This window comes from Pipistrellus kuhlii, unplaced genomic scaffold (assembly GCF_014108245.1).
Source record: "Pipistrellus kuhlii isolate mPipKuh1 unplaced genomic scaffold, mPipKuh1.p scaffold_m20_p_5, whole genome shotgun sequence".
NCBI lineage: Eukaryota > Metazoa > Chordata > Mammalia > Chiroptera > Vespertilionidae > Pipistrellus > Pipistrellus kuhlii.
In genome coordinates, this window is record NW_023425551.1 from 7,517,847 (window position 1) to 7,545,273 (window position 27,427).

General features: G+C 38.3%; 1 protein-coding gene across 3 annotated transcripts; it reads right to left on the reverse strand.

Moving 5' to 3' along the window:
• On the reverse strand, nt 1-27,427 carry GOPC (golgi associated PDZ and coiled-coil motif containing). Of its 3 annotated transcripts, XM_036414758.2 has the most exons (9): nt 26,912-27,426; nt 16,230-16,394; nt 14,694-14,717; nt 11,446-11,621; nt 10,107-10,272; nt 7,664-7,759; nt 6,378-6,542; nt 3,434-3,614; nt 1-3,067 (listed from the first exon to the last, which is right to left on the reverse strand). In XM_036414758.2, exons 1-9 carry the CDS (start codon nt 27,197-27,199, stop codon nt 2,937-2,939), a joined length of 1,392 nt encoding a protein of 463 aa, XP_036270651.1. In that variant the 5' UTR covers nt 27,200-27,426; the 3' UTR covers nt 1-2,936. The 3 variants fall into 3 exon arrangements, with proteins under 3 accessions (XP_036270651.1, XP_036270652.1, XP_045428996.1); XM_036414759.2 differs by lacking the exon at nt 14,694-14,717; XM_045573040.1 differs by lacking the exons at nt 14,694-14,717; nt 16,230-16,394 and having other exon boundaries at nt 26,912-27,427.

Consider the following 27,427-nt stretch of genomic DNA (forward strand, 5'->3'; position numbering starts at 1 on the left):
TTGAGATTGATACCATTTTTAATGTAGAAGATGCCATCTTTATTTACAGGCCAATAAAAAAATAATGAACTCAACTTAACTAGATATAATACATTTGTCATAAATCCTATAGGTCGGAGGTTGAGCCTAAGTGGAAGACCAGATAGGCGGAATAGGATATCAGCTATAGGAAGGATGTCAAATAATGTGCAACTTAGGCACGAATTAATACATTTTGTTTCCAAACAGAAAAACAAAATAAGTTCACTGTGGGGGGAGTAAAACTAGCACCAAGACAAACTGTGCTAACTTTTGACAACTGTTCAGTATAATCACCAAGACTCACAAATCTTCAGCTCTCTAAATTTCTTAAATGAGTAAGTCCAATGACCTAACCGCTGTTTTTCTGACATATTCACAACAGATACTGTAGAGGAGGATTTAGAGGTCGAACTGTAACAGCCGTCACACTGTATTGGACATTTTCCTCAGCTACTCTGAGGTTCCTTTCCTTTTCACTGACTGTGTGCAGTGGTTCCTTTCCTTTCCACCGACTGTGCCACAGCTCTCTCCTGACGTCTGGGTTTGCCCCAGAAACTTCAGTATTGTGAGTTTCTTTCCTGTACATGTGAGAATAAAAAATTGCTTCTCATTCTGTCCTTCGGAAAAAGTCTGTAATTCTTAAAAGACCTTATATCCAAAATGAACTTTTAACCGGGTGGTTTCTAAACATGTCAGGAAGCTCACTGTAGCATCTGAGCGACAGTGCTCTCACGTAGGCATGCAAACCAAGGTGCAGCAGGAATGAAAAGGGGACTGAGCTGTGTTAGTTTAATTTTAAACTACCTGGACATTTTTTCATTCTGTTCATCCACCCTTGAAAGGAGTTATATCATAACCATCTCTCACAATCCTTTTATTACAAAGCATCTTTATAGATATGCCAACTGAAGGCCCTAAAAAAAAAATTATTCATAGAATCAGTAGATAGTGTTTGAAAATCACAAAGTTCTAGCTAATAGTTCCTAAGAATTCAATTGTAGATATTCTCTGAGGGGAAAAAAATGCCAGTCATCCCATTCTAGACTTTTTTAAAAATAAAAATAACATGGTTTTGAGTCACACACAAAACATTTTCAGACTTGCTACAATGTACATTTTCTTGGCTACGTGAGTACACTGGCTAAATGCCAGCGTGCAGATCTCAAGTCATGCATGGGGGTACGGGTCTGCAGCTGGGGGGATGCATAAGGAAAAGGCATTTGTTTTCTTTATGGAGGCCTAGCCTAGCGTGTCAGAAGCAAACAACAACAGGTAGCTTGCTTATTCAGCTGTGCAATTAAATACTAGCTCTTACTTAGAGGCATCTTTATCCTACAAGGTATTGTAGTATCAGTAACAATATATACTATGAAGTGCATTTCTATTACAAATTAACATGGAGATATACAGATGAATAAAACCACCAAAACAAATCATAAATGAACAATAGTTAAAACATAAAATTTATAAATAGCAAAACCACCAAATAAAGTATATACATTTTATAGATTTACTTATGAACAAATATATATAGTGCATCTAGGAAAGACAAGAAAATGTGTGTGTTATATCACATGGCATCTGGATATTAGAAATTAAGAACTGATAATACTCTAAGGGCCTGGCAGGCTTTCTCCCACGCGCCCCCCCCCCCCCCCATAGTCCCTTAAATGTATATCCTTTAAACAGTGATACTGTCAAAACTATCACCTCTTTAAAAGTAATATTTTCACTTTCCCCAACAAGGTACAGTGGCTGCAAGAACAGTAAATGAGAGAGCACTACTCCATGCTTAATCCTGGGATAAGAAAACTTGCACATCAGGAGTTTGCATTTGAAAAGCCCTTTAGTCAAACATACACTGATGTGGAAAGCCAACCAGAACAATTACTGTATGAAAACATCTTTAGCTTATCTTTCCTACCAGTGCCTCCGCTTTTTAGGTGACTTGGCAAACGAGTCACTCTGAGGGAAAAATGCTGTTAGAATGCAATAGATTTTGTTGAAATAATAAATTTGAGCTTTGACTGCCAGAACAATGTATTTGTAAGTGCCAGGACTATCACAGCAAGACACATTTTATAAGCTCAAAATGTACAAAACTGTCTTTTGTAGATCCCAGAAAAAAAAGCACTTTAGACTACACAGTAATAATGTAATGCTCCAATACCATGCACAGAGATCAACATAATTGGAAACAAAGAATTTACACTTATCTGCATCTCTTTTGAAAGATCAGAAAAGTACAATATACAGTAACTACAGAAACAATTTCAGTGCAGCACTGGTAAGGATTGCTTAAAGAAAACTATTTTGTACTGCATTGCATAGAGCTGAATGGCAAACTCGTCATAATAAATGGTCATCAAGAACTGATTTATATATCAGGATGCAAAATAAAATTTAAAAAAAACCAAAGCCATTCTTTCAGTTAAAAAAACAATTAAGTCCAGCCTACATTTCTGCAATTCATTGAGTCAAGTTTTGTCTTTTGAAACACCACACTTGACATTCTGGAAAATATAACAAGAATCCATTTATTCTCTTGGATTTAAAGGCTATTTCTTAATAAAATACTGGTTAGCACTATCTCCTCTACTAAGTGAGAGAGGAACCAAATAAAACAGTAGTGCTTCATTTGGTACTTAAGAGCCTAGTAATATCCCTTTGGGAAATACATGCTTTGGTGCTTTACAATTTTTTAAGAAAATCGAAATTGCTTTACATGCAATAGCCAATTATGATATACCACAGAATCAGGGATCCAGGCGTTTAGAATTGTTCACATGAAGCCCCGAGGTACCCGCCTTTCACTGGCCAACAAACAGCCTCCCTTGAGCTTGAAGTCTTTGTTGCCATCTTCCCTAGTGCCCCAAGTTCAGAATAGTCTGATTTTCAAACTGGGGATAGTCAGTTTAACAAGACTTTCTCTGATACAGACTGTGCAGATCATCTAACTTAGAAGCACTGTCTTCTATCGGAGTTTCCCTCGAAGGTCCCAGGTCTCCATTTTCATGCCCATCAGTTACTGCCTTCTTATTAAATCCTAAAAAAAAGGGAAAAAATGCTTGTTACTTTCTAGACTAAAAAAAAGGGGGGGTCTTGTGATTCTATTGAGCCAAAACAAAGAAATGAATGCCCACTGTAATTAAAAGTATTATTGGCCCAGCTGGGGTGGCTCAGTGGATTGAGTGTCATCCCACGCACCAAGAGATTGCTGGTTCGATTCCCAGTCAGAGCACATGCCTGGACTGTGGACTCGATCCCTAATAGGGGTCTTGCAGGAGGCAGCTGATGGATGTTTCTTTCTCCCTAAAACCAATAAAAACATTTTTTTTAAAGTGTAACTGGAGAACATCTGAGGCTTTTATATTTTTAATTTTTATTAATAATAACTTTTAGAGATTTTTACCTTGTAACACTTTGACTTCCCCGCCTGTGTCTTTGCAAGTGGCACCAGGATTACTACCTCCTTCTAACTCATCTAGGTATAAACGGTAACGATGTCCACTCTCATCTTCATACTCTACGTTTTCATCATCAGAATCCACTTCAGGAGCTACATAAACTACTTCAAATTCAATCTCTCCTCTCTAAAATGGAGAAAGAAAATAAGGAAGTCAAGTTATTGTAATTGTAATTAAAAAAGGATTTCTAAATTATTTGGGGTGGTGGATAGAGATGAGGAACAGTAGTCAGACCTCAGATGTAGCTTCCTTTCAAGGCAACAAATGACAGTCTAGAATCTCAAGAAGTAAAAGAGAGCTTAGCCCTAACAGGTTTGGTGCAGTGGATAGAGTGTCAGCCTGTGGAATCAAGGGTCCCAGGTTCGAATCCTGTAAAGGGCATGTACCTTGGTTGCGAGCACATCCCCAATAGGGGGTGTGCAGGAAGCAGCTGATTAATGTTCCTCTCTCATCAATGTTTCTCTCTCTCCCTCTCCCTTTCTTTCTGAAAAAAAATCAATTAAAAAAAAAGAGAGAGCTTAGAGGCCATTCCAAACCAACTTCACGAATCTTCTCTAAATTCTTTTTAATATTACAGTAGTTCTTTCTACTGATCACAATATTTTTGCTTATATATCTGGAAAAAAAAAAAAAAAAGGATGCTCAACTACTCATAGAATTCTGGAACAAATGTTCAGAGTTTAAGTCATTTTGCCATTTTGTACTTTACACAGCAATTCAGCAAATCCATCTAAATAAATATTAAAAAAGGTGCACCTAAAGGCACCACACAAACTTTTCCTTATCTAATTTAGCAAACCTCTACATAATGATTATGTTTCTTACTGACTAGGACTGAATCTTAACTTTCACTGAGTACCAGACACAGTGTTTATTCAAGGTATTCTGTCAGAAATAATAGTAATGAGTATATTTATTATGCAAAAGAAAATCACTATTGTAGCCTCTTTTACATGAATGAAAAACCTGAAAGTCCTGGAGAAAGCAGATAGCTTCTAATATAATAAATAAGTAAAATATAAAAATAGAAATTTGACTCCAAAGTCCTGCTCTTTCTACCATACTCCACTAAATGTGTAACATTTATACATTATTCTTTAGTAACAACTTTAGGTGAAAGTAAAAAATTACAGATTATACATTATGTTAGAATATTCCAAGTTATAATCATCCTATATAATAAAAGGGTAACATGCAAATTGACTGAACTGCGGAACGACTGGTCACTATGATGCACACTGACCACCAGGGGGCAGGTGCTGAACACAGGAGCTGCCCCCTGGTGGTCAGTGCACTCCCACCAAGGGCTTCCCGGAGGGCTCCCAGACTGCAAGAGAATACAGGCTGGGCTGAGGAACCCCTCCAACTCCCAAATACACGAATCTCATGCACTGAGCCTCTAGTCATTTAATAAGAGACTACGATCATTACACATAAGTCTGGTATTTGCAACTGTCTGAAAATTATGGCCTGCCTTTGCTCAAAAGGAAACATGCCATTTTTTACTGCTACTCACTATGTCAGTCTCTTTGGTTCTCCTGTTCCCAGCAGTTTAAGGCTATGCCTCAGAATTGTAATATGTGCTTAGTGTTTCCTTCAAGCTTATGACTGTCTATTTGTGTCTCCTTTACCACAGTTGCCATTCCCCCCACTGCCATGCTACTGGATGACAGCCAAGCTGGGTTGGGAAAACACCAACTTAAAGAGGCTAGGGTTGCATTCTTAGATCTCCCTTATCGGAACATGCTTTAAAAATATTTTGGGGAGGCAAATAATACAGTGGTTTTCAGTACAGTTCCAGTTGACAGAATTAGGTCTGTGGATAGCTGTCACAGAGACACAGATTTTAGGCTTAATATGAAAAAGTTTTCTAAAAATCATCAACATACCTCAAAAGAACAGACTGCTTTATCAACAAATCCTTCAATTTAATTAATAACATTGTAGAGATTTATGCATCATGTGAAGTTGAACCAAATGAGCTATAAATTACTTTCAACTCTAAGATTCAATTCTACACCTGCATACCACACTTACGATCCAACCTATCAATGCCTCACTTTAGATATATAATACCTGGATATGAATACCAACTCTGTCATTTAAATGCCTGCAACTTTGAACAAACCATTATTTCTCTAAGAACCTTAGTTTATTCGTTTTAAATAAGAAGGTTGAACTAAATGAGTTCTAAGGATCCTTTTAGTTCTAACATTTATGACTATAAATCCACTTCTAACATAATTTTTTTCTATCAGACCTTATATTTATATAATATTTTAGTCATTGATGTTTTGCTAATGTCAGGTCCTGTCCTAACATTTTATACTGTACTAGAGGCCCGATGCACAGAGATTCCTGCAAGAATGGGCCTTCCTTCCCCAAGCTGTTGGCAGCACCTTTACTCTGGCTGGAGCTGCCTTTTCACTCCGGCCCAGAGCCACCTTTCCGCCTTCCCACACTGCCTAGAAGCCCCGAGTGGCAAGGGTAGTGCGGAACCTGTGTACGCAAATTAACCCGTCATCGTTGTTGGGCTAATTTGCATACTAACTCCTGATTGGTTGGTGAGTGTCACAAAGGAACTACCAATTACCATGTTACTCTTTTATTAAGTAGATTAATATATTGAATCCTTACAGTTCTCATAGGAGGGCACTGCAGCACAAAAGATTTAACTTGCTCAGAGTTATACAATTGTGGAAAGAACAAATAAAATCTTTTTCAGAAAATCTGGCTGAATGTCTTCTATAAAAGCCCCTATCCCCCCCAAAAAACCTGCTATCTATACAGAGGCAGTTTACTACTTGAGTAACCTCCTAGGGAAGTAGAAAATAGATTTAAAAAGAACTAACTGATAGATTCTATTTTAATTTCATAAAGGGAACTTACTTGCTGGGAAAGAATAGTTACAGCTTCTTTATGCTTTGTATCCCTTAAGTTAACTCCATTAACAGCCAAAATAGCATCTCCAACGTGTAGTCCTCCACATCTATCAGCAGGTTGCCCTGGCTGGATCTCAGAAATGAGAATTGGAACACCATGTTCTTTCCCACCCTAACAAAATCCAAATAAAGGCAATAAATTAGTTTACTCTTCCTATAAGCACAGACTATTCTAAAAATATTTTCTTACAATATATTCATAAGCACTTATACTGATTCTATAAATGCTGAGTAAAATCTTGTTTGCTGCTTAATGATAAATAAATCATGAGTTTCAAAGGGTTACCTCTCAGTAAAACAATAACACACATGTGCTTTCCTAAAAAGCATTTTACAGAGCCCCCTCCCCTGCAATAACAATAAACTAAACTACTTTAAACACAAATAGGAATATCTTATGTATTAGTAGTCTATAGCACTATTCAATTTTATCAGATCTAAATCACTATGGTAACATAAACCATTCTTTTATGTACCATAAGAACAATTGTAAGCTCATAAGATGGATCTCAATTTCAGAGATGTTAAATGTGAAAAAAAATATGCAACACAGAATTAATGGAATGCAGTGTTTGGTACATATTACTTTCCAGCTTGTATAATAAAATTTTTATAATTTTTCATTATAAAAAAGCATTCCTACATTAAGCAATACCAGAACTAAAATGAACTTATGCAGTACCTAAGTGTTGCCAAGTGAAAATTTGGGTACAACCACCTTATTTATTCACATGGAACAAAGAACTAAGCAATAGCAAAATGACTCCAAATATATGTATTTGATAATAGATTGCTCTCAGGAATGTTTCCCAAGACAACTCTTTATAAAGGCATCAAATTTAAAAAGGAAGACTAGATCAAAGAGCCAGTCAAATCTGACAACAAAGAAATTAAGCAAAAGGAAGGTAACATATACTCCAGAGAAAAAAATACAATCTGGAGCCATTTAACACTGAATAGTCACATCCATTTCCAAAGGCATCACAGAATAAGCGCAGAACTATGACGAGTCATAATAAAAATGTTTAACTTTATTAAAGTTATATGTAACAGTTACTAGCAAGATTTACATAGATACAAAAAAAAGTTCACACAAAAAGAGTGCCCATGGGGATAAATCCAATTACTTAGAAAATATATCCAGAATACTTTGTTTCAATGATTTCCAATGTCCTAAGGAGCATGATTATACTAGATAACCGTAAAAAGAAGACTGGAAGCACTACTTCTTACTGTAATTGAAATGCCAAGGCCTTCATAATCTTCCTTAAGGAGGAGAACTTTCCTAATTGGACCAACACCTTGGCTCTTCTTTAAAGAGTCTTGATCCTTATTGGGGGGAGAGGAGGAAGAAGAAAAATTCGTATTAATTAAATAATATACCAAATAGAGTAAATGCATGCCATATAACTTGCTTTTATTAAATAAAGAAATCTTTGTGAATTTCCTGAAATGGATACACAGTATGTGTTAAGAAAGTAATTATAGATAAAATGGAAAAGTGAAAATAGTTTTCCTGTTAATATAATAGAATGTATAGATAACTTTCTCATCCTTTGGTCAAATTCTTTAAAATACTGATAAATCTCTTTTTAAATTGAAAGACATTATTAAAAAAAATTATTGTCAGGAATTAATTGATGAACAAATATCTTCAAGAAATAAAAATGGGTAACAGTTTATCTTCACTTGAAAATATGGTAAAAATCTATATCTATTTTATCTGATTGTAGAAATGAAAAACAAATTACCAACTGGATCATTCATTATTTTCTCATTCCTTTGAGTTCTGGAGTCTACCTTTTAAATAAAGGACCTTGCTCCATGAATAATTTCTTCTCTGATACCTTTTCTCTTTACATCTCTAAGCTACTTCCCTATTCAGCCTAAATGTCAAGCCTAAAATGTCAAGCCTCTTCCAGCTTTAAAATATTGACCATGTACAAACACAAAACAAAATAAAACCATTCAATCACTTACTATGGCCTTTAGTTATTATCCTTCTCCTCCTCCTCCTCTTTCATTAACTTTCAAAGAGTTAATCCTCACCATTATCTACTTGCTTGCCTCCCATATTCATTCTTCAACCACTGCAATTAGGATTTTGCCCCCACCTACTCCACTAAACTGTCTTCTCTACAGTACTTCATTACCAACATGGCTATATCCAAAAAACACTTTTTAGTCACCACTCAATTTGAACCTTCAGAAAGTTGACACTGTTCGCTAAACCCTCCTTGAAACCCTCTTTCCCTTGGTTTCCATTGCACCATTTTCCTAGATGGCCTGAATCTGACAAACTCCACCTCAGACTCCTTCCTTTAGGGATCAATTCCCTTGCCTCCCTCCATAAAAGATTCTTTCCATTCTTGCCCTTCTGTTCTTTTTCCTTAAATATACTTTCCCTGGGTGACTTAATCAATTTCATAGTTTCAAATAAATAGATGATTTGTCTAATATTTTTCAACTCAAGACCTCTCTCCAAAATTTCAGTAATACATCCAATGGGACATAACTGGGCTGTCCACTGGCATTTCCTGTACTACATGTCTAAAATTGATCTCGTTTCTCCCAAACCATCCTTTCCCTCTATTTGGTTTATAAATCAATGGCATCAAATCACTCAGTTGCCCAAATAAAAAACACAGTGTCTTCCTTCTTACTCACCTACTTAACCAAAACCAAGTCCCCTTGATTCTGTCAAACCTGTCCTTCCTCCCAAATGCACTTGCCCTGCTCTCATCACTGTCTCCTCAGATTAGCATAGTATCTTTCTAATGTATCTCCTCACCTCCAATTAGACCCTCTTCCAATATATCTTCCAATACATCTTCTTCACTATACCAAAGTAACTGTCAAAAAAACGTCAAATCTTATTAAACCCACTATTTTATTTAAAAATCCCATGATTATCAGGTTCAAATTCCAACTCCTTTATTTAGCATAAAATAATTTGTCATCTGGCAGCTGCTTGGAAGTTAATGGGGACCAATTATGTCCCAGAGAAGACAATGGTATAAGTGTTTATTGCTATCTCCATTCCAATTCCATGTACATATCAATTCTTCTTATAATACTCTTTGCATTATGGAAGCCATGCTTTATCTGATGCTAAGATATGTGGGTCACTGAGTAGAAGTTTGATATGCTCTTATTATATTAAGGTTTGTATTATTAGACAGTTGTTGTAATGAAATCTGATAAAGATTTATCCAGATAAAAAGAAATACTCCCATACATGATGACCAAGAAAGCAGACAATTCGACACAGATGTCAAATTCCATCTTAATTCATGAACAGGTATAAACATTAGTTCAGAGCCTACATTTGAATCAAGTTACCAAAAATTCTCTTAAAAAACTACCCCAAAATATTTATCAATATGACTACACACACTCTGCTATGCTTAAAATGAATTTAAAACAAATTCATGCTAATCATGATCCAGGAAAATTGGAGAATATGAGCCAAAGTACTAGCAATAGTTCACTATCTTCAGATCTATTAAGAACTTCGGGTTATTAAAACTTTAAATATGTATCTCTTTTAAATAAGGTTAATCCCACTTTCACTTTTTAAAGTTTTAAATACTAATAGAATACAAAAATGAAAAAGGCTTCTGATTGTTTACAGAAGGAAGAGGCTGAGAGGGAAACAGTAGCAAAGCAAACCTACGTGGCCCGGTGGTGCCTGCATTGGTCGTTTTAGATCATTGCGTCCTCTACAGGCTCTGATGACAGTTTTGTGACGATGCAAATGTATTTCAGCTTCCAGTTGGTTCCAAAGCTTATCATGAGCAGGTCCCTTCATATCCCGCCCTAATAACTGTATTTGTTGGACCCTTCATATTGCAAAAAGAGTTAATTCAGTTAGTTTTTCATTGTGCATACTAGAGAGAAAATTCAGAAGAATTACTGAACGTAAGAAGCTCTTGCAAAGATCTAAGTAATAAAGATAATACTCAGGAACCTCCCAATGTCTCTGATTTATAAGGATATGAAAACTCTGAAAAAAGAACTGTGTCTTTAAGGGAAAACCAGTTAAAAAAATAAAAGACATTCATTAGCCATATGTTTAATTTAAATACATTTAAGAAATAATTTATGAGACTAATGTCAATTAACATGTATTTTATGTCTTGCATACTATCAAGATAGGTCATCAAACTCAGATACTATTGAATACTAGTCTTCAGATGAGGCTAACTATACTGAAACATTTCTTGTAACAATTTCCTTTTAAACAAAATGACTATTTTAAATGTGCTTAAGTTATTAGAAAATGTGCACTTCAATACTGTTATTTTTATTTGCTCCACATCAGTTCTAATGTGACATTAAGACAATGAGTGGAAAATTATTTAGTACTAATAATAAATTAATCATCAAAGTTTGTCAATAATTCATTGTGATAATATCACTGGTATTTCAACAGTAGAGGCCCGATGCACAAAATTCATGCTAGGATAGACCTTCCTTCCCCCCTGCTGCCAGCACTGCTTCCCTCTGGCACCCGGGACCCAGGCTTCCCTCACAGCCCTGGCTTTGTCTGGAAGGAAGTGTGGTCTAATTAGCATATCACACTTTTATTATCATAGATATTTTTGAGGAGTAAGAAAGATCAGGCTTCAATGATCACAGAAATAATTCCTTATGGAAGGTGTGCTACACACGTGAACATTATCTGTCTTGTGTCAAGGCAAATAAGGGCTGAAAAGTGCAGCTGTAGAATTGTTCACATTCAACAGTAAATTACTATCTTATCTGTGTGTGTGTATGTATGTGTGTGTGTGTGTGTGTGTGTGTGTGTAAAACAAAAATATTGAATAAATCTGTAATATATAAGGCTAACAATATTAAGTTAACAATAGTAAGCTATAACCAACTATAAAAATCACTCTATAAAACAACTCTTAGGGTAAAGACTAATGTTTCATTTACCACAGAGGTAAAAGTCAACCTTATTAAACATCCAATTGTCACCTCAAGATAAGGGTACCCATCTTTTTACACACCTTCCTGCCAGTTCCTTGTCCAAGTACTTGGCAGCCAGTCTGGCGCCGTAAACTTCCGCCTGGAGAACAGCTATATGTCTGCGAAGGGCTTCATTCTCTTTTCTCAGCAGCTTTACTTCAGCTTCAAGTTGAGCTTCTTTCATTTTTTCTTTTTTGTTTGCTTCAAGCTCTCTCTCCTATTGTAATTAAAAAACAAACATAATGTAATGATAATACTTTGAAGATCTACAGTAGAGCATATTCCTTAACATACACAAAAGCACACAGTCTAAATAACAACAATGAAAGCATGTAATAAAAATTACTACTTCATTTCTATAAAATAAGTACACAGAGATTTGGATCCAGTTCTTACTAGTACCAGAGGTGTTAGAATCACTTCTAATGAGAGTATTCTTTTTTCTTTTATTTTTTTAGAGAGAGAGGAAAGGAGAGGGAGGGAGGGAGGAGGGAAAGAGGGAAGAGAGAGAGAGAGAGAGATTGATTTGATGTTCCATTTCTGTATGCATTCACTGGTTGCTTCTTGTATGTGCCATGACCAGGAGTATTGGGACAACACTAACCAACTGAGCGACCCGGGCAGGGCTGAGTAGGATTTTTTATGCTCATGTAATCACATATTAGTAACAGAAGTGGCTTCAATGAATAACTGAAACTGCTCACTATTTTCAAAAAACTACTCAAGAAACTAGGGTAAAATAAAATAGTCATTCTGGTGGTTGTGCCCAAAATTAAATTAACTTTAATGCAGTAATTTTATAAAGCTAGTCAAAATCATCCAGTTACATAGAGATATGCTCTATAGTTATCTATCTTAGAAGACTATGAAAAACTTACAATGCTAAAATTAAAACAGATATTCTAAATAAAAGGAGACATTTTATGGCCATGGAGAAATGTTGTTAACAATTGAATGAAGATCTTTACACATTAAAAATAAAGCATATCTTTTAATAATAAATTTTGGGGCCCTAGCTCATTCATTTGTCCATACGTTGAAGTGAATGAAGAACTGTTTTCTGTTTTCTGAGGAAAACACTGGCTTCACTTCCATGCCCCAATGGAAGGATGCACATCCATTTTTAGCTCCCATAAAAAGATGTCATCCTATGCTCCACAAATAGTCCATATGTGTGAATTTATAGGTGTTAGCCAGAGGATAAAACCTCAAGATCTTCACCACCAAATTTTTATCATAAGCTAACATGTGAGAAATAATGTTCAATTTACCTTAAAAGTAGGAAGTACAGTATGTACAAATGTAAATACCATCAGGATCCAAGCATAGAGCAGAGGCAGGTAAAAGATAACTTAGGAGAATAGAAAACTGAAGGTACAAAATCCTGCCTGAAGGCAGTCAAATTCAAATTCACACACAAAAACAACCCTGATAGATATTTTAAGTGTTATTTTTAAAACCCTAAACACTGCAACCTTCCATCTATCCTGAGTAGAACTGAAAACTTTTACTGATTTACAAAACTGCTTTTTCTGCCTCACTAATTTTTTCTTTTTTGTTTGCTTCAAGCTCTCTCCTATTGTAATTAAAAAACAAACATAATGTAATGATAATACTTTGAAGATCTACAGTAAAGCATTAAAAAGCCTGTGAAAATATAGTTATATCTGCTAATAAGATGTGGAAGGCACATCACTATACTGCCAGGTCCCCTTTGTGAGCCATAAAAGATTTACTATAGCACCAGGAAAAGTTGTTTATCTTGAGCAAAAGCAAATGATAGTTTCTACTGTTTGGGCATTGATTATTATAATTACTACTTTTTATTCTGGATATTAAGCTGAAATATTTAAACAATTTTTAGCAATTCATGGAATATATTAAAGGTACTAATTTGGTCTACTGTTTTGACTACAGTACATCAGCATTTGCTATAGTTAATACCAATAGATAATATATTCAAATATAAGGCAGTGAGTACCACAATCTTTAACAAAAAAATTATACAAAGCTAAAATAAATGACAACTTCTGTGATTAAAAATATTTGTTATGTATGTGGATAAGCAGAAAGAAATTAATCTGCAGGCTTTTACAACTTGTTTAAAAAATGAGAATATAATTTTTAGATATTGTTTTAAAAATTTGCACAAATAATAATCCTTTTCAAACAACTTTCGAATTATTAATATGTCTATTTATTTCAGAATCTATTCCTCAAAAAAGGAGGTATCAGTTCTAAAAGAAACCATGGTTTAGTTTACATTAACAAGACTTTTTAATGACATTTATTGAGGTTAATGCCATTTGTTTCAGAAAAAGAGTTCCTAAAAAACAAGAATTCTTTGGTTCACTGGCCAAATAAACTTTACATTGAATTATCTACTTACAATTACAATTACTTTAATGAGCGATTTACACAAAATTTATGAAATCTAAGTAACATAATAAGCCACTGCTTTGCTTTAATGATTCAAAGCCCTAATGAATCTGACAAACTCTCAGGCCTGAAATTAAAAGATAAAAGAAAAAAAAGAACTGAGAAAACTAAACTTGATCACTTCTAGATTTAAAACAAAACAAAAAAAAAAGCACAAATTGGTTATTATGCGAGGGCTGAGGGCAGCCGCTACAGGTATGAGGGCTGAGCTCCTTGCACAACTATTGTGCATCAAGCTTCTAGTTAGATAATAATCAAGAAGTTCATTTTGTATTTAGATAGCCAAACAGTATTTTTCAAAAAAAAAAAGGGAAGCCATACAACAAACTGGAACTTGATTAGGTTGGGGTAGTGTGAAAAATATTAAGAATTTATATACTGTTATTTTCTAAAATGATTTCTGGTAAAGGGTTTTAAAATTCAGTAAAGTCACACAATTATTCCGAAGACTGCTACAACACATGCAGTGGATGAATAAGAAACCAACATGCACATTCTTTCTCGGAATAAATTCAAATAGCAAAGAGGGAAGCTGGGCCTGTTTAATATTTTCAAAACACTCAAGTGGGAAAACCAATTGCTCTTTTGGAGTAAAGGTGTGAGCAAGTTACCAGGCTGAGAAGTTGTTAAAAACTGATGAGCTCTGCAAATAATGGCTACAAATTACAAACACAAGAAAAATCTTTAACAACATTAGTGAGAAAAGAGCAATGGGCCATCCACTGAACTTTTCAGGTACTAGCGCATTTAAAAATTACCATCAACATCATTTTCAAATAGAGTGTGCAAAGAAAACACTAGGAACACTTAAGCGTGACATTTTAAAGCAAAACAGAAACAACATACTTACCAGCTCCTCCACAGAGGGGACAGACTTAAGATATAAGAAAAAAGTTTTATAATTAGAAAAACATCAATCAAATAAATTTATCTAGTGGTATTATCACTACAAGGAAAACTTCCATATGTTGAATAATATTTGGATAAAATTCGTTAGAACAAATATATGAGCAAATTCACAAGAAATCAAATAGTAACTGTATAGTATTAGATTAAAATTTTTTGTTTTATCAACATTAGTCACCACACCTGGTTCAGTGTCGTTCCACTATAGCAGCCTATATTCAATCTAATGTTAAAACTTTATGTAAATTCCTTCCTAGTGAAAATGCACATTGTTTTCTCAATGTTAATATTATCTATTCCAAAGAAGTTATCTGATTTGTGTCAGTTAAATAAAACACTACCAACTTACATTCATAAAATTTCAGAATTTAAAATTACTTTGGAAGAATATAAATATTCATTAAATTAAATTCTAACATATTAGTATTAAAAACTAATTAACCAACTGAATAGAATTAACTAAAAACAAGTAAAACTTAAAAATGTATTTTACTGTCATCATTAACTATGTGGTCTGCAGTTAACAAAGTGGCACATAATATATACTCAAGACACAAATTAAGCTGAAATTAGACTTAAAAATATTTACCTAAACAGCCTATACTGATTAAGAGGGCAATAACTAATGATGGAAAATTCATACAATGAAACATTATGCAAAATAAAAAATTTTCAAGTGGCAGGGAAAATGTCTACAATATATTTAGAGCAAAACAAAACATGTACTGTTGGTTGGCACCCAATCCATTTTCCCCCTTGTCATTATTAACAGAACTCTAATTTAAATGGGGGTGGCCATATGACCCACTAAGAGACTGAAAAGCAGCTGAGGATAGCCAATGAGATGGCCAAATTGACTGGCAAAAACTGTTGAGGAGTTAATGAGAAATTCTTGAAAGAAGGTTAATGCATCTGGGAATCATCCTTTTGCCCTTCCCTAGACTCTGGAATGCAGACCTAAACAAATCCTGAGGGTAGAAACATGAGCTTAAAATGACAGAACATAGTAACAAAAGGAAGCCAGATCCCTGATATCTGTGGAGCTGCCATATCAGGTCTTCACTGTCTGTCTCAGAGCTTCTTTAATTGAGAGAAAATAATGTAGTATTCAAGAATAAATAATTTATACTATTTAAGAATAATCCCAATGTTACTTGGGATTTCTGAACTTAATGCTGACACAGTAGAGCAAAAAAAATTGTTTATATGCTATAATCCCAAATATCTTTTAAATATATTTATAGATATTTTTAGATAGGAAAAATCCTATTCTAAGTACCCAATGGTTATTGATATTATCACTGGTCTTTTCTGGGGATGAGATTTTTGAATGATTGCACTGATCTTTACATTTCCTGTATTTTCTAAAATTCCCACAATGCACACATATTACCTTTTATAATTAACAAGCCTCACTAAAAATTATTCCCTTCATCCTCTAAAATGCATCTAAGTATAAGTTACCCTATAAACTACTTACCAGTTTTGCTTTAATGGTACCAGAGTCCACATTTTGACCAGTTTTAGCATGAAGCTGGAGCTGAACAGAGTGCAATTGTAAAAGCTGATCATGTACTTCTTTCTCCAGTACGACTTTCTCCGCTTGGGTCTCTGTCAGTTCAGATTTCAGATCCACCAACTGTGCCTTATAAAACAATAACAACAAACATTTAGTATGCTTCATTTTCTTTACTTTTGACTCTAATTATTATTTAAAAATGAAACAGAAAGACTGTCTTTGAAATGAATAGATGAAGACTAGAAGACCAGTATCTGATTGAGCTATTATACATAGAACACCCAGGTACACTGACATAAAGTCAATAGTGCAAGATATTTGAGTGACAAGAAAACTGTATCACAAATATTAGCCTATCTAATAAAAGGGCAATATGCAAAATAACCATCACTCTGTCACAAAGATGCCGGTGCCCAGTCCTGGCAAGGGGAGGGAAGGCGTCGGGTGAGTGGCCTGGTGGAATGCTTGCTTCTTCGCCGTGGTGACGAGGCAAGCATTCTGCGCCCGGCTGCAGATGGGCCTCTGGCCAGGCTGGGGCGTGGATGGGCCTCTGGGCTGCAGAGCACCTCTGGGTAGCAGGCATGGAGCGGCCAGGCCCCGCAGAGAGCTACTGGTGCACGGATTTGTGTGCAGGGCCACTAGTCTTCTATTAACACAGAATGCTACTTCATTTTACTTTGTTTACTTTAAGGCTTTCACTGTTTCCCCTTTATCTACAAGGTTTATGAAAATATAGGGTATGGGATGGTTCACCATCCTGCAGAGACAATATGTGCTTTAGTGGTGAACTAATACTAAAGGTGTCTTAGAGGAGTGTCCAGTAAGTGGTGCTTTGTCCTATCCTGAAGAACACTGGCCCAAATCAGCCCAACCACTATCTAATACTTTAGATTAGGGGTGTCGAACTCAATCAGAGAAGGGGCCAAAATCTAAAATCCAGCCTAAATCGCGGGCCGAATGGTTTACTGAACAGTCATAAAGTGTCATTGTGATGGAAACGCAGCGGAGTGCAGTGATGACAGCGCGGTGCGGGCCACACTGCAAGGCCTGGCGGGACGGATTTGGCCCGCGGGCCTTGTGTTTGACACATGTACTTTAGATGCTGAAGTGTGAGTTACTGAGGCTACAGTGGGTCTTAAGATCAGAATTAACTGCAGAACACCTCATCAGAACCATTTATCAATTTAATCTGAAGTTTTTCATTTTTCACAACATATTGCTTTGCAATAGCGCATTGAATATGTTCTTTATGTGTGTTTGGTCTTTCCCACTAACCAATCGATTAAAATCAAGGCAAGGCCTTAGTTTTCTATTCAACATGATTTTACAAAGCATCTAGGGAACCAGATTATGTCAGCACAATGAGAAAAAAATTTGTGAACATACTTTAAAAATTATAATTATTTATGCCCTTGAGAGCCTTTCTTATCAACGGAGGTAAATATGCATGCACACCAAATAAGAAAAATGTGGCAAGCTACAGATATATTTAGAATTGGTCTGGTCCCAAGGCATTCAGTAAAGGAAGGCTTTAAGAAGGTTAGTAAGGACAGAGTTTAGAAGGGCTTTGAAAGAAAAAGACAACAAGGGCAAAATAGAAGCAATTAATCTAGAAATGGGAAGACTAGCAAAGTCAGAGAGAGACTAGAAGCAATTCAGGTAAATTCTGAGTACAGAGACAAGAGGAATATCTCTCTACTAGAGCCCCAGTGCACGAAATTCGTGCCCTCTCACAGTCCAGGAGCCCTCAAGGGATGCCCGACTGACAGCTTAGGCCCACTGTCCTAAACTGGCAGTGGGACATCCTTAGCACTAACACGGAGGAGGAAGAAGTTCCAGCCACTGCTGCTGCACTCGCCAGCCATGAGCCCAGCTTCTAGTTGAGTGGGACTCCCCCTGTGGGAGTGCACTGACCACCAGGGGGCAGCTCCTGCATTGAGCATCTGCCCCCTGGTGGTCAGTGCACATCATACCAACCAGTCATTCCGCCGTTTGGTCGATTTGCATATTGGCCTTTTATTATATAGGATATCCCAACTGTACCAACCAGTGCCTTCTACATAAAAGATGCAAAGAGAGAATGCAGGTATCAAGATTCAAAGCCCGATTTTATTTTCCGGGAACAAGTGTTTAGAATTTACTCTAAATTTAGTAATATTTACTAGTAAATAACTCTTCTTATCCTATACTAGAGGCCTGGTACGCGGATTTGTGCACCAGTGGGGGTCCCCCACCGTGGCCTGCGAGATCAGGCTGAAACTGGCTCTTCTACATCCTGAGGGGTCTTGAATTGCAAGAGGGCACAAGCCAGGCCGAGGGACCCGCCAGTGCAAGACTGGGTCCAGGGAGAGATGCAGGACGCTGGGCAGCTAGGGGGGGAGTAGAGCAGTGGCACGCGCGTGGGAGACCATGGGAGGGCTCCAGGGCATGTCCAGCCCATCACACTCAGCCCCAATCGGCCAGATCCCAGCAGCAAGCTAACCTACTGGTCAGAGCGTCTGCCCCCTGGTGGTCAGTGCACATCACAGCGAGCAATTGAGCAGCCTTAGAATGTAATGCTTTGATTGGTTGAACAGCCAACATGTCGACCAGACACATAGCATATTAGGCTTTTATTATATAGGATAATAAAGAGCTAATATGCTAAATAGACCAAACAGCAAAACAACCTTCTGAATATCCTTCCAGATAAAGCTGGGGCTGTGAGGGACTGTGAGGGGCTGCGAGGGCTGGCCAAGGCTGCAAGGGGCTGCAAGGGCTGGCAGAGGGTTTGAGGGCCGGCTGAGGCAAGCAGGGCTGCGAGGGCTGGCCAAGGCTGCAAGGGGCTGCAAGGGCTGGCAGAGGGTTTGAGGGCCGGCTGAGGCAAGCAGGGCTGCGAGGGCTGGCCAAGGCAGCCGGGGCTGCGAGGGCCAAGCCCCTTGCAGGAATTTCATGCATCGGGCCTCTAGTCCCATATGATAAAAGGCTAATATGCAAATCGACCATACAGCGTAACAACCAGTCACTATATGCACACTGACCACCAAGGGACAGAGGCTCAATGCCGGAGATGCCCCTTGGTGGTCAATGCACTCCCATAGGGGGAGCACTACTCAGCCAGAAGCCGGGCTCATGCTGGCAAGCGCAGCAGCAGTGGCAGGAGCCTCTCCCACCTGAGGCAGTGCTAAGGACCCCCTTGGGTGTCCTGGACTGCAAGAGGGCACAGGCCAGGCTGAGGGACACCCCCCAGTGCATAAATGTCGTGTACTGGGCCTCTTGTCTATAATATAAGCACCGTAGCTGTTAAGAAAAGTTAGTCATTGGTAAGTATGTCAAGATTTAAAAGTTCCGTATTTTTATTTAATGGTTACCCTCCGTATGTCACAGAATTTTAGAATTCAAAGAAATCTTAGAGAATATAAAGACTATAATTATGACAATTAATATTGAGATAATAAAGCAAAGCCCATCAAGGCTGTTTTTATTTCTAGGACTACTCAATTTGTCAGTGGCAAAACAGCACTTTGAATCCAATTCTTACTCTCAGGGCAAGGTGGCAGAAGTGTTAAGCAATTAACCATTAGGAAAAAAAATGTTTCAATAGCTACAATACATATGTATTACTAACAATATTCAAAGCTACCACAAAGCAAGTACCTACTTACCATATGATAGGTACATGCATCATACATTATCTGTCATTCTTATCTGTCAAAACATCCAACTTTTCCAAGATAATTCCTTTCTAATACACTGTTTAACCACTGATTCCACTCTGTGGCACCAAAAAAATAATTTTTTATTCAGTTTTCTATTATTTCACTTTGCTAGACCTTAATCTTCTGTCTATATGATCTTTGAAAAATATATAAGAACTGTACAGTTTTCATTCTGATCTAATCATAAACTTAAAAAAAAATTCTTTAGCACTCTTACAGATAACACTGCAACTCCACCTATTTGCTTCCATTTCTCTATCCAAGCATAATGATCATTATTTCCATCTGTCATTATTTCTCCCCAAACTGTTCTGCTGTTCAAGACAAGCAAACATATTTTTACTTTCAGTCTCCCACTCCATCCCACACTCACTCAACAAGAATTTATTAAGCATCCAATACTAGTATATGCCAAGCACTGGGCCGGTTCTAGGGATATGCTGGTAGACAAAACAAATGTGGATCCTGCCCTGCAAAGTGCAGAGGAGCCTGGTACAGGAGGCAGCTCCCGTGGTAATAACAGCATAATGTGTGCCAGGCACTGTTTTGAACATATTCAGATCTTAATTCCCTTAGTTCTCACAATAATCCTCTGAGAGACATCACTTTTGTACAGAGAGGGAAAGGGAAGCACAGAGAGGTTAGGTAACCTGTCCAAAGACATTATGGAGCCAGGAATAAATGCAATTACAAACTGTAACAAACTGTATGACAGAAAGTAAAGGAAGAGAATTAGTGGGGTGGGAGTGTATGGCTAGCCATCTGGGAAGTGTTTTGGTTATTACCATGGCAGCAATTCTCATAGGTCTGTGGGATCTTTCTAGAAGACTCACAGGTCAAACTTCTCCGAATAATAAAATATATTGCCCCTTCCACTGTGTTGACATTTGTACTAAAGGTGCAAAAGCAATGACAAACCAAAGGCTGCCACTTTACTACACGTCCATACAGTGCACCAGACTGTACCAATAGTTACTGTACTCTGCACTGTGAAGCTGCAGTTTAAAAAGCCCACTTAAGAATATCTTTGATGAAGCAGTAAAAGTTGATTTTTTTAAATCTTGACTCTTGAGTACAAATCTTTTTAATACTCAGAGTGATGAAATGGGAAGTATGCACTAAGTTTATCTGCTAAATATCAAACTACATTATCTCAAGGAAGTTATACAACTGCCTGAATTGCAAAGCTGAACTTTTTTTTTGTGGGACACTATTTTTATCTGAAAGAAGAACAAATTATGGTTCTTAACACATTGTAGTTTTATTGCTAGCTTTACCTAGTGGCCAGATAAGTTTCTATTGAACGAGTATAAAAATGTTTTACATAAATGGTAAAGGCACGCTTTAAAATTAAATACCCATTGCATTTTGAAGTTATTTACTACATGTTTTTACAATCTAACATCTTTTTAAAAGTATAGTACTTTGTAAACACCATGTAATATGAAGCGAGAATTCTTGTGATCTGTCTGCAATGTGTTAGGATTAATATACTTAACAGGCACATTCTTGAGAATAAATTTGTTATTTCAAGAAAAACAACTGACAGCATTTATTGCCAATGAAAAGAATTTATGCTTTTAAGTAAAAAATAGAATTGTGAAAAGTGAAAACCTGAATCCATTATGAACATTTAAAGACTTTTCTGATGAGAAGAATATTAACAAATATTATTTTTTTTATATTGCATAATGAGATATGCCAACATTTGGAAGATCTGCATAACTCAGTGAACCAATATTTTCAAAATGACCAATGCAAAATTCTAAAATAATGCCTTAGTGAAATATACATTCAAAGATTACATAAACCAATGTCATAGTATTTTACTGCAACAGTCTATGGAAAGTTCATGGATAGAGTTTCAGACTCTACACTGTAACTAACCTTAAGAAACTATTGTACCTTTTACTATCAAAGAAGAAAATCCACAATTATCCGATAAGGCTATGAAAATATTCCTTTCCTATCCAACTATATACTTCTAAACATGAGGTCAGATTTTCTTCCTATACTATACTGAAAGTCGCATACCACAACTGTTTGAACATAGAAGCAGATGTGAGAATCTAGCGGGGTTCTATTAAGCCAGATATCTTTTAAAAATTTAAAAAATGTAAAACAACACTGCTCTAATTTTTTTGCTATATACTTATTTTTTTCATTAAAAATGATATTTATATTAACATTTAATGGCTTATTGTTGCTATTTTACTGATATAATATTTAATGTTTTCTCAGTTTTAATTTCTAATACAATAAATACCTATAGCTATACCCTAAATTAGTAGGTAAAGGGGTCCTGAGACGAAAAAGTTTGAGAACTTTGCCTAAGAGCTTCTGAAACAAGGCCCATGTCACTAGACCATCCTATATAACAAAAGGCTAATATGCAAATAGACCAAATGACCGGCGCTCCTACAGAGGGAATGCTACTCAGCCAGAAGCCGGGCTCATGGCTGGCGAGCGCAGCGGCGGTGGTGGGAGCCTCTCCCTCCTCCACAGAAGCTCTAAGGATGTTTGGCTGCCCTCGGGACGTGGGAAGTGGGCCTAAGCTGTCAGTCGGACTTCCCCTGAGAGGGCACAGGCTGGTCTGAGGGCCCCATCACCCCACTGAGTGCATGAATTTCATGCACCGGGCCTCTAGTATAGAATAAGAGGGAAGAAGAGTAAGATGTGTCATTGGATATTTATCCAAATCAGATCATACAGAGCTTATCAGCCATAATAAGGAGTTTGAACTTTATTCAAAGTACAATTAAAAAAATCTTATGTTTTTTAAAATGCAGCTGTGTGTAATATGAGTGACAACATGAATGAACTAAGATTGGGGATCTGAGATGGACACATAGATAAATCTGTGATGTATTTTTTAAAGTACTTTGATATTAACCTCAAAATGAAGTTCCAAACAATATGTTTCTTGTTTCCATTTTGATGTTAAATAACTCAGTTGCTCTCTGATCAATCAAACTGAAGGTGGGGTGAGAAGAATCTACCTACCCAACATTTTAGGAATGTCACATGTACAATAAATCTATAATGTACAATATTCTTACATGATGTTTAAATTTATTTTTGGTCAGTTTCAAATTTTTGTGAAAATGGAATACCATGAAATATTAAGTTACAAGGCATATCCTTATAAGTTACATTCCAAGGGAATAAATGAACCTGCAGATTCAATAATGTAGCAAGCACTGTTAACAGAATCATATAGATAACAGAATCAACAAGACAGACATTATCCCAGCTCTTACCAAAGATTATCGGTAATCTTTGAGGACTCATGGCAGAACACTAGAAGTGTTTCAAATAATTCATTCAAATAAATACTTATTGAGTATACATAGTGTGCCAGGATCTAGAGACAAAAAGATCTGAGTAAGACAGGGATTCTACCCTAAGACTTTCAGTGTCTAGTACACATGTGTCAAACACAAGGCCCTCGGGCCAAATCCGTCCCGCCAGGCCTTGCAATGTGGCCCGCACCGCGCTGTCATCACTGCAGCTGTGTTTCCATCACAATGACAGTTTATGACTGTTCAGTAAACCATTCGGCCCGCGATTTAGGCTGGATTTTAGATTTTGGCCCCTTCTCTGATTGAGTTCGACACCCCTAGTCTAGTAGAAAGAATTAAAAATATATTTCCAATTATGATGTAGCATGTCATAAGCACGATTACAGAGGCATGTGTGATGTGCCAATTAAAAAATAAGTGAAGGGGGTCAGCCACAAAGGAGAAAAAATTTACCTGAGTGTTGAATGGGAATCAGCTAATACATGGAGTGGGAAGAGGAAAGGTCTGAGATATGAAAACCCCTAGCAGGTGAGACAGGGATATAGGTAGGTCAGAAAGGGGGGTGTCTAATGTGCGTTTCAATTTTTTAATTTTAAAGGGGGCAAAACATCAATTCTGTAATCTATATGTAAGTTAACCTAATAACCATATTCAAAGGAATTACTCACTACTCAATATGGTCTGGGAGCACTATAGAGAAAAACACAAACAGCTCTCAGAAACCAGATATGTTACCCTCTTAAAGTCATCTTCACAAAGAGCTTACCTTCTCTAGAACTAGAGAAATGTGGTAACCACTATTCCAGTGTGCACAAGGTAACAAATCTAACAGTCAAAGTGAATTCAAGGTGTTAGGACAGCCTCTTCCTATAGGCAGAGAGATGGGTGAGAAAAGCCTTCAGAGATGGTGATGTAAGTGGTATCTTGAAAGATGAGTGGGTGTTTGACACTGTGGACAAAGGGGACAGAGAAAGCATTATACACAAGAGCCTGTGCCAAAGAAGAAATGCCACAGAAGAGCAAGGCCTATTTACAGAACTGCCAATAGACCAGTTTGAGGCAAAAGAAGCTAAGAAGAAGTGACAAAAAATAAGGGCAGACAGACTGAGCATTGATCACCATGCTACAGAGTTGAGTTTTAGCCAAGAAGGAATAGGGAGGTAAAAAAGAAGAGTGACAGAATCAGAGTTGTCTTTTTTAACATGAAACATTTTAGAATGATTTTGATAACAGATGGTTTGAAGGGAGTAAGGAGCAATTAGGAGACTGTAACAAATATACAAGAAAAGACAGGGACTGTTAGGAATATACAAGAAATGATAGGGACTGTTAGGAATATACAAGAAAGGATAGGGAATGTTAGGAAAGATCTCTTAAATCTGCACAATCTCCTAAATTCACTTCTCTTTTCTGCCAGACCTGCTTCTGGTAAATGGCATTACATACCACTGCTCCAGTGAATTGCGTAAGTCTCCTAGAGCTGTCGTAACAAATCACCACCAACTTGGTGGCTTAAATGAACAAAAACTTATTCTGTCACAGCTCAGGATGCCAGAAACCCAAAATCAAGGTGCTGGCAGAGTTGGTCTCTTCTGGAGACCCTGAAGGAGAAATGTCCAGGGCCTATCTCCTAGCTTTTGGTGGTTGCCAGCAAGCACTGGCATTTCTTGGCTGGTAGACCAATCACTCCAGGCTCTGATTCCATCTTCACAAAGCCTTTTCCCTGCACCTCTGTCTCTTACCAGGACACTTGCTTTGAATTCAGGGCCCAGGCTAATCCGCTATGATCTTATCTCCACATTTATATTAATGACACCTGCAAAGACCCGATTTCCAAATGAGGACACATTCTGAGGTTCTAGGTGGACATAAATTTGGGGAGACAATACTGAACCCACTGCAGGCATTAACCAATACGTTTCCCAAACGAAAACGTGGTGTCATCCCTAACCTTCCTCTTCCTCATCCTGTGCACCTACATTAGTTATCAAGCCCTGCTCCTAATTCTTTAATGGAAGATTATCTCCCTTTCTTCACTCCCATTGCATTTTCATTTCAATAGCAACCTTGCCTATGTAGCAAACTTCTTGCTAAAGCACTGGATGAACTCTTATTATTACTCCCATTACTGTGCCTGTTACTAAACAAGTTAAGTATTGCTGGGGATAGTCACACAACAAGGCAGACTGGTTGTACAATGAGATGCCAAAGCCAAATGGTCCTCAACATCACCTGGCAGTCCTTCCATTTCTCTGACCAACTGCCCCTCCCACTCTGCGAAATCTTAACCATTTCCAATCTTTTCCCTCTCAAGCTCTCGCTTTCACCCACTTTTAGGAGTTGTCCTGGGCTCCTATTTTACAGAGACTAAAGAATCCCCCTTCCTCATCCTCCCACCTTCTGCTCTTATCTCTCCTTTCTCTCTACTTATAACAGCTGACCTTACAAGACAAGACCATTCAATCTACATGTATTTAGGATCATTCAGGGACCTTATTAATACCAATATACCTCTTTTTCTGAGTCGAGACTATCCACCTTTCCTCTGAACTATATGGTTCTCATTGGCTTATAAATATGTTCACGTTTGTTTTTGTTTTTTTCATTTCAAAGCAAAATGAAAACCACCCTCCCTTGAATGTCACATTCCCCCTCCCAGCTATCGACCCGGTCACTCACTTAATCCCTGTAAAATGGGAATAACAACACTAAACCTGTCCCACAGGGCTGTTGTGAGAATTAGGTGAATCAATATGCCTGAGAGACTTAGGACTGTAAACAGAGAAGGACATTGATACTATCGTGCTTATCCCACTAAATTTTCCTAAGAGCTTTGCTCAAATTCCCCTAAATAGTTCATGCATGCAGGAGATAGTTTGTCTGTTGTGTGCAACAACAGACACGGACCTGAAATTGTTAAAAATAACAACAACAACAACCAGGGCTGTGTGTGTCTGGTGGTATGCACACCGAGTTTATCGATATGAAGGTAGGTGTAAACACTCAAACGTTAAAGGGTGGGCGGGGGTGTTCTAAATGACAGACCATCCTTAGGCTTCAGTCTTCGGTGAATTGCAGTGTGAACAGCAGACGGGTGGAATGAGACCCTCCTCACTGAGTAGGGAAGGGGATGATGGCACCCCGGAGACCCACATGTGGATCTACACCCCTCTTTCTAGTCCAACCTCACCTCGCTCCTTTCCTTCTTGCTCACGCACACGCACACTCACACGCACATACATACACACACTCACACACACACACATACTCACACAGTCACACACACACACTCTCTCACACACTCACACAGACATACACTCACACACACACACTCACACTCTCATACATACTCACACACACACACTCACACACACACGCACACACATACACACAATCACACACACACACACACTCACACTCACACACACAACTCTCACACACACACTCACACACACTCACACTCTCATACATACACACACACACACACTCTCATACACACACACACACACACACACACACACACACACGCCCCTGGCCCTGGAGGCCGGGCACCCAGCGGGCAGGATTCCGGTGGCCTCCCGGAGGTCTCCCACGGGATCCGGGGCCCGGGGGGGATGCCGGCCCCTCCGGCGCCGAGGCTCACCTCCAGCTTGTGGTTGATCTGGGACACGGTCTGCACTTTGTGGCAGAGCTGCGCGAAGCAGGAGCTCAGGCTGGTCATCTTCTGCCGCCCCTCGTACGTGATGTCCGCCTGGTCCGGGTCGATCTCGCCCAGGAGCAGGTCCACGTCCACGAACGCCTTGTCGAACTCCTTTTCCAGCACCTCCAACCACCGGAACATGGACACCCCGCCGGGGGAGACGCCCGCGGCGCAGGAGGCGCCCCCGGGCCCCCCGCCGGCTCCGGCCGGGCACGGTCCGCCCGCCGACATGGCGCCGCCGAGGGCCTCCTCGGGCTGCCGCGGACCCGGCCGCCCACCGCGCGCGCGGGAGGAACTGCTGGGGCTGCGGGGACCCCGCGTGCGCGCTCCGCGCCCGTCGCCTCGCGGGGCTAACGCCGACAACGCAGCCCGAGAGGCGGACCGGGAGGCCGGGGCAGCGGCGGCGGCACACGGAAGCACCCGCCGTCCCACGTCCCCGCCAGCCCAGGCTGCGCATGC

Coding starts and splice junctions, on each gene's coding strand:
- GOPC (XM_036414758.2), bottom strand. CDS start 27,199: ATGTCGGCGGGCGGACCGTGCCCGGCCGGAGCCGGCGGGGGGCCCGGG. Junction 16,395..26,911: donor AGATCAACCACAAGCTGGAG/GTGAGCCTCGGC, acceptor TTGTTTTATAAG/GCACAGTTGGTGGATCTGAA. Junction 11,622..14,693: donor TCCCCTCTGTGGAGGAGCTG/GTAAGTATGTTG, acceptor TAATTACAATAG/GAGAGAGAGCTTGAAGCAAA.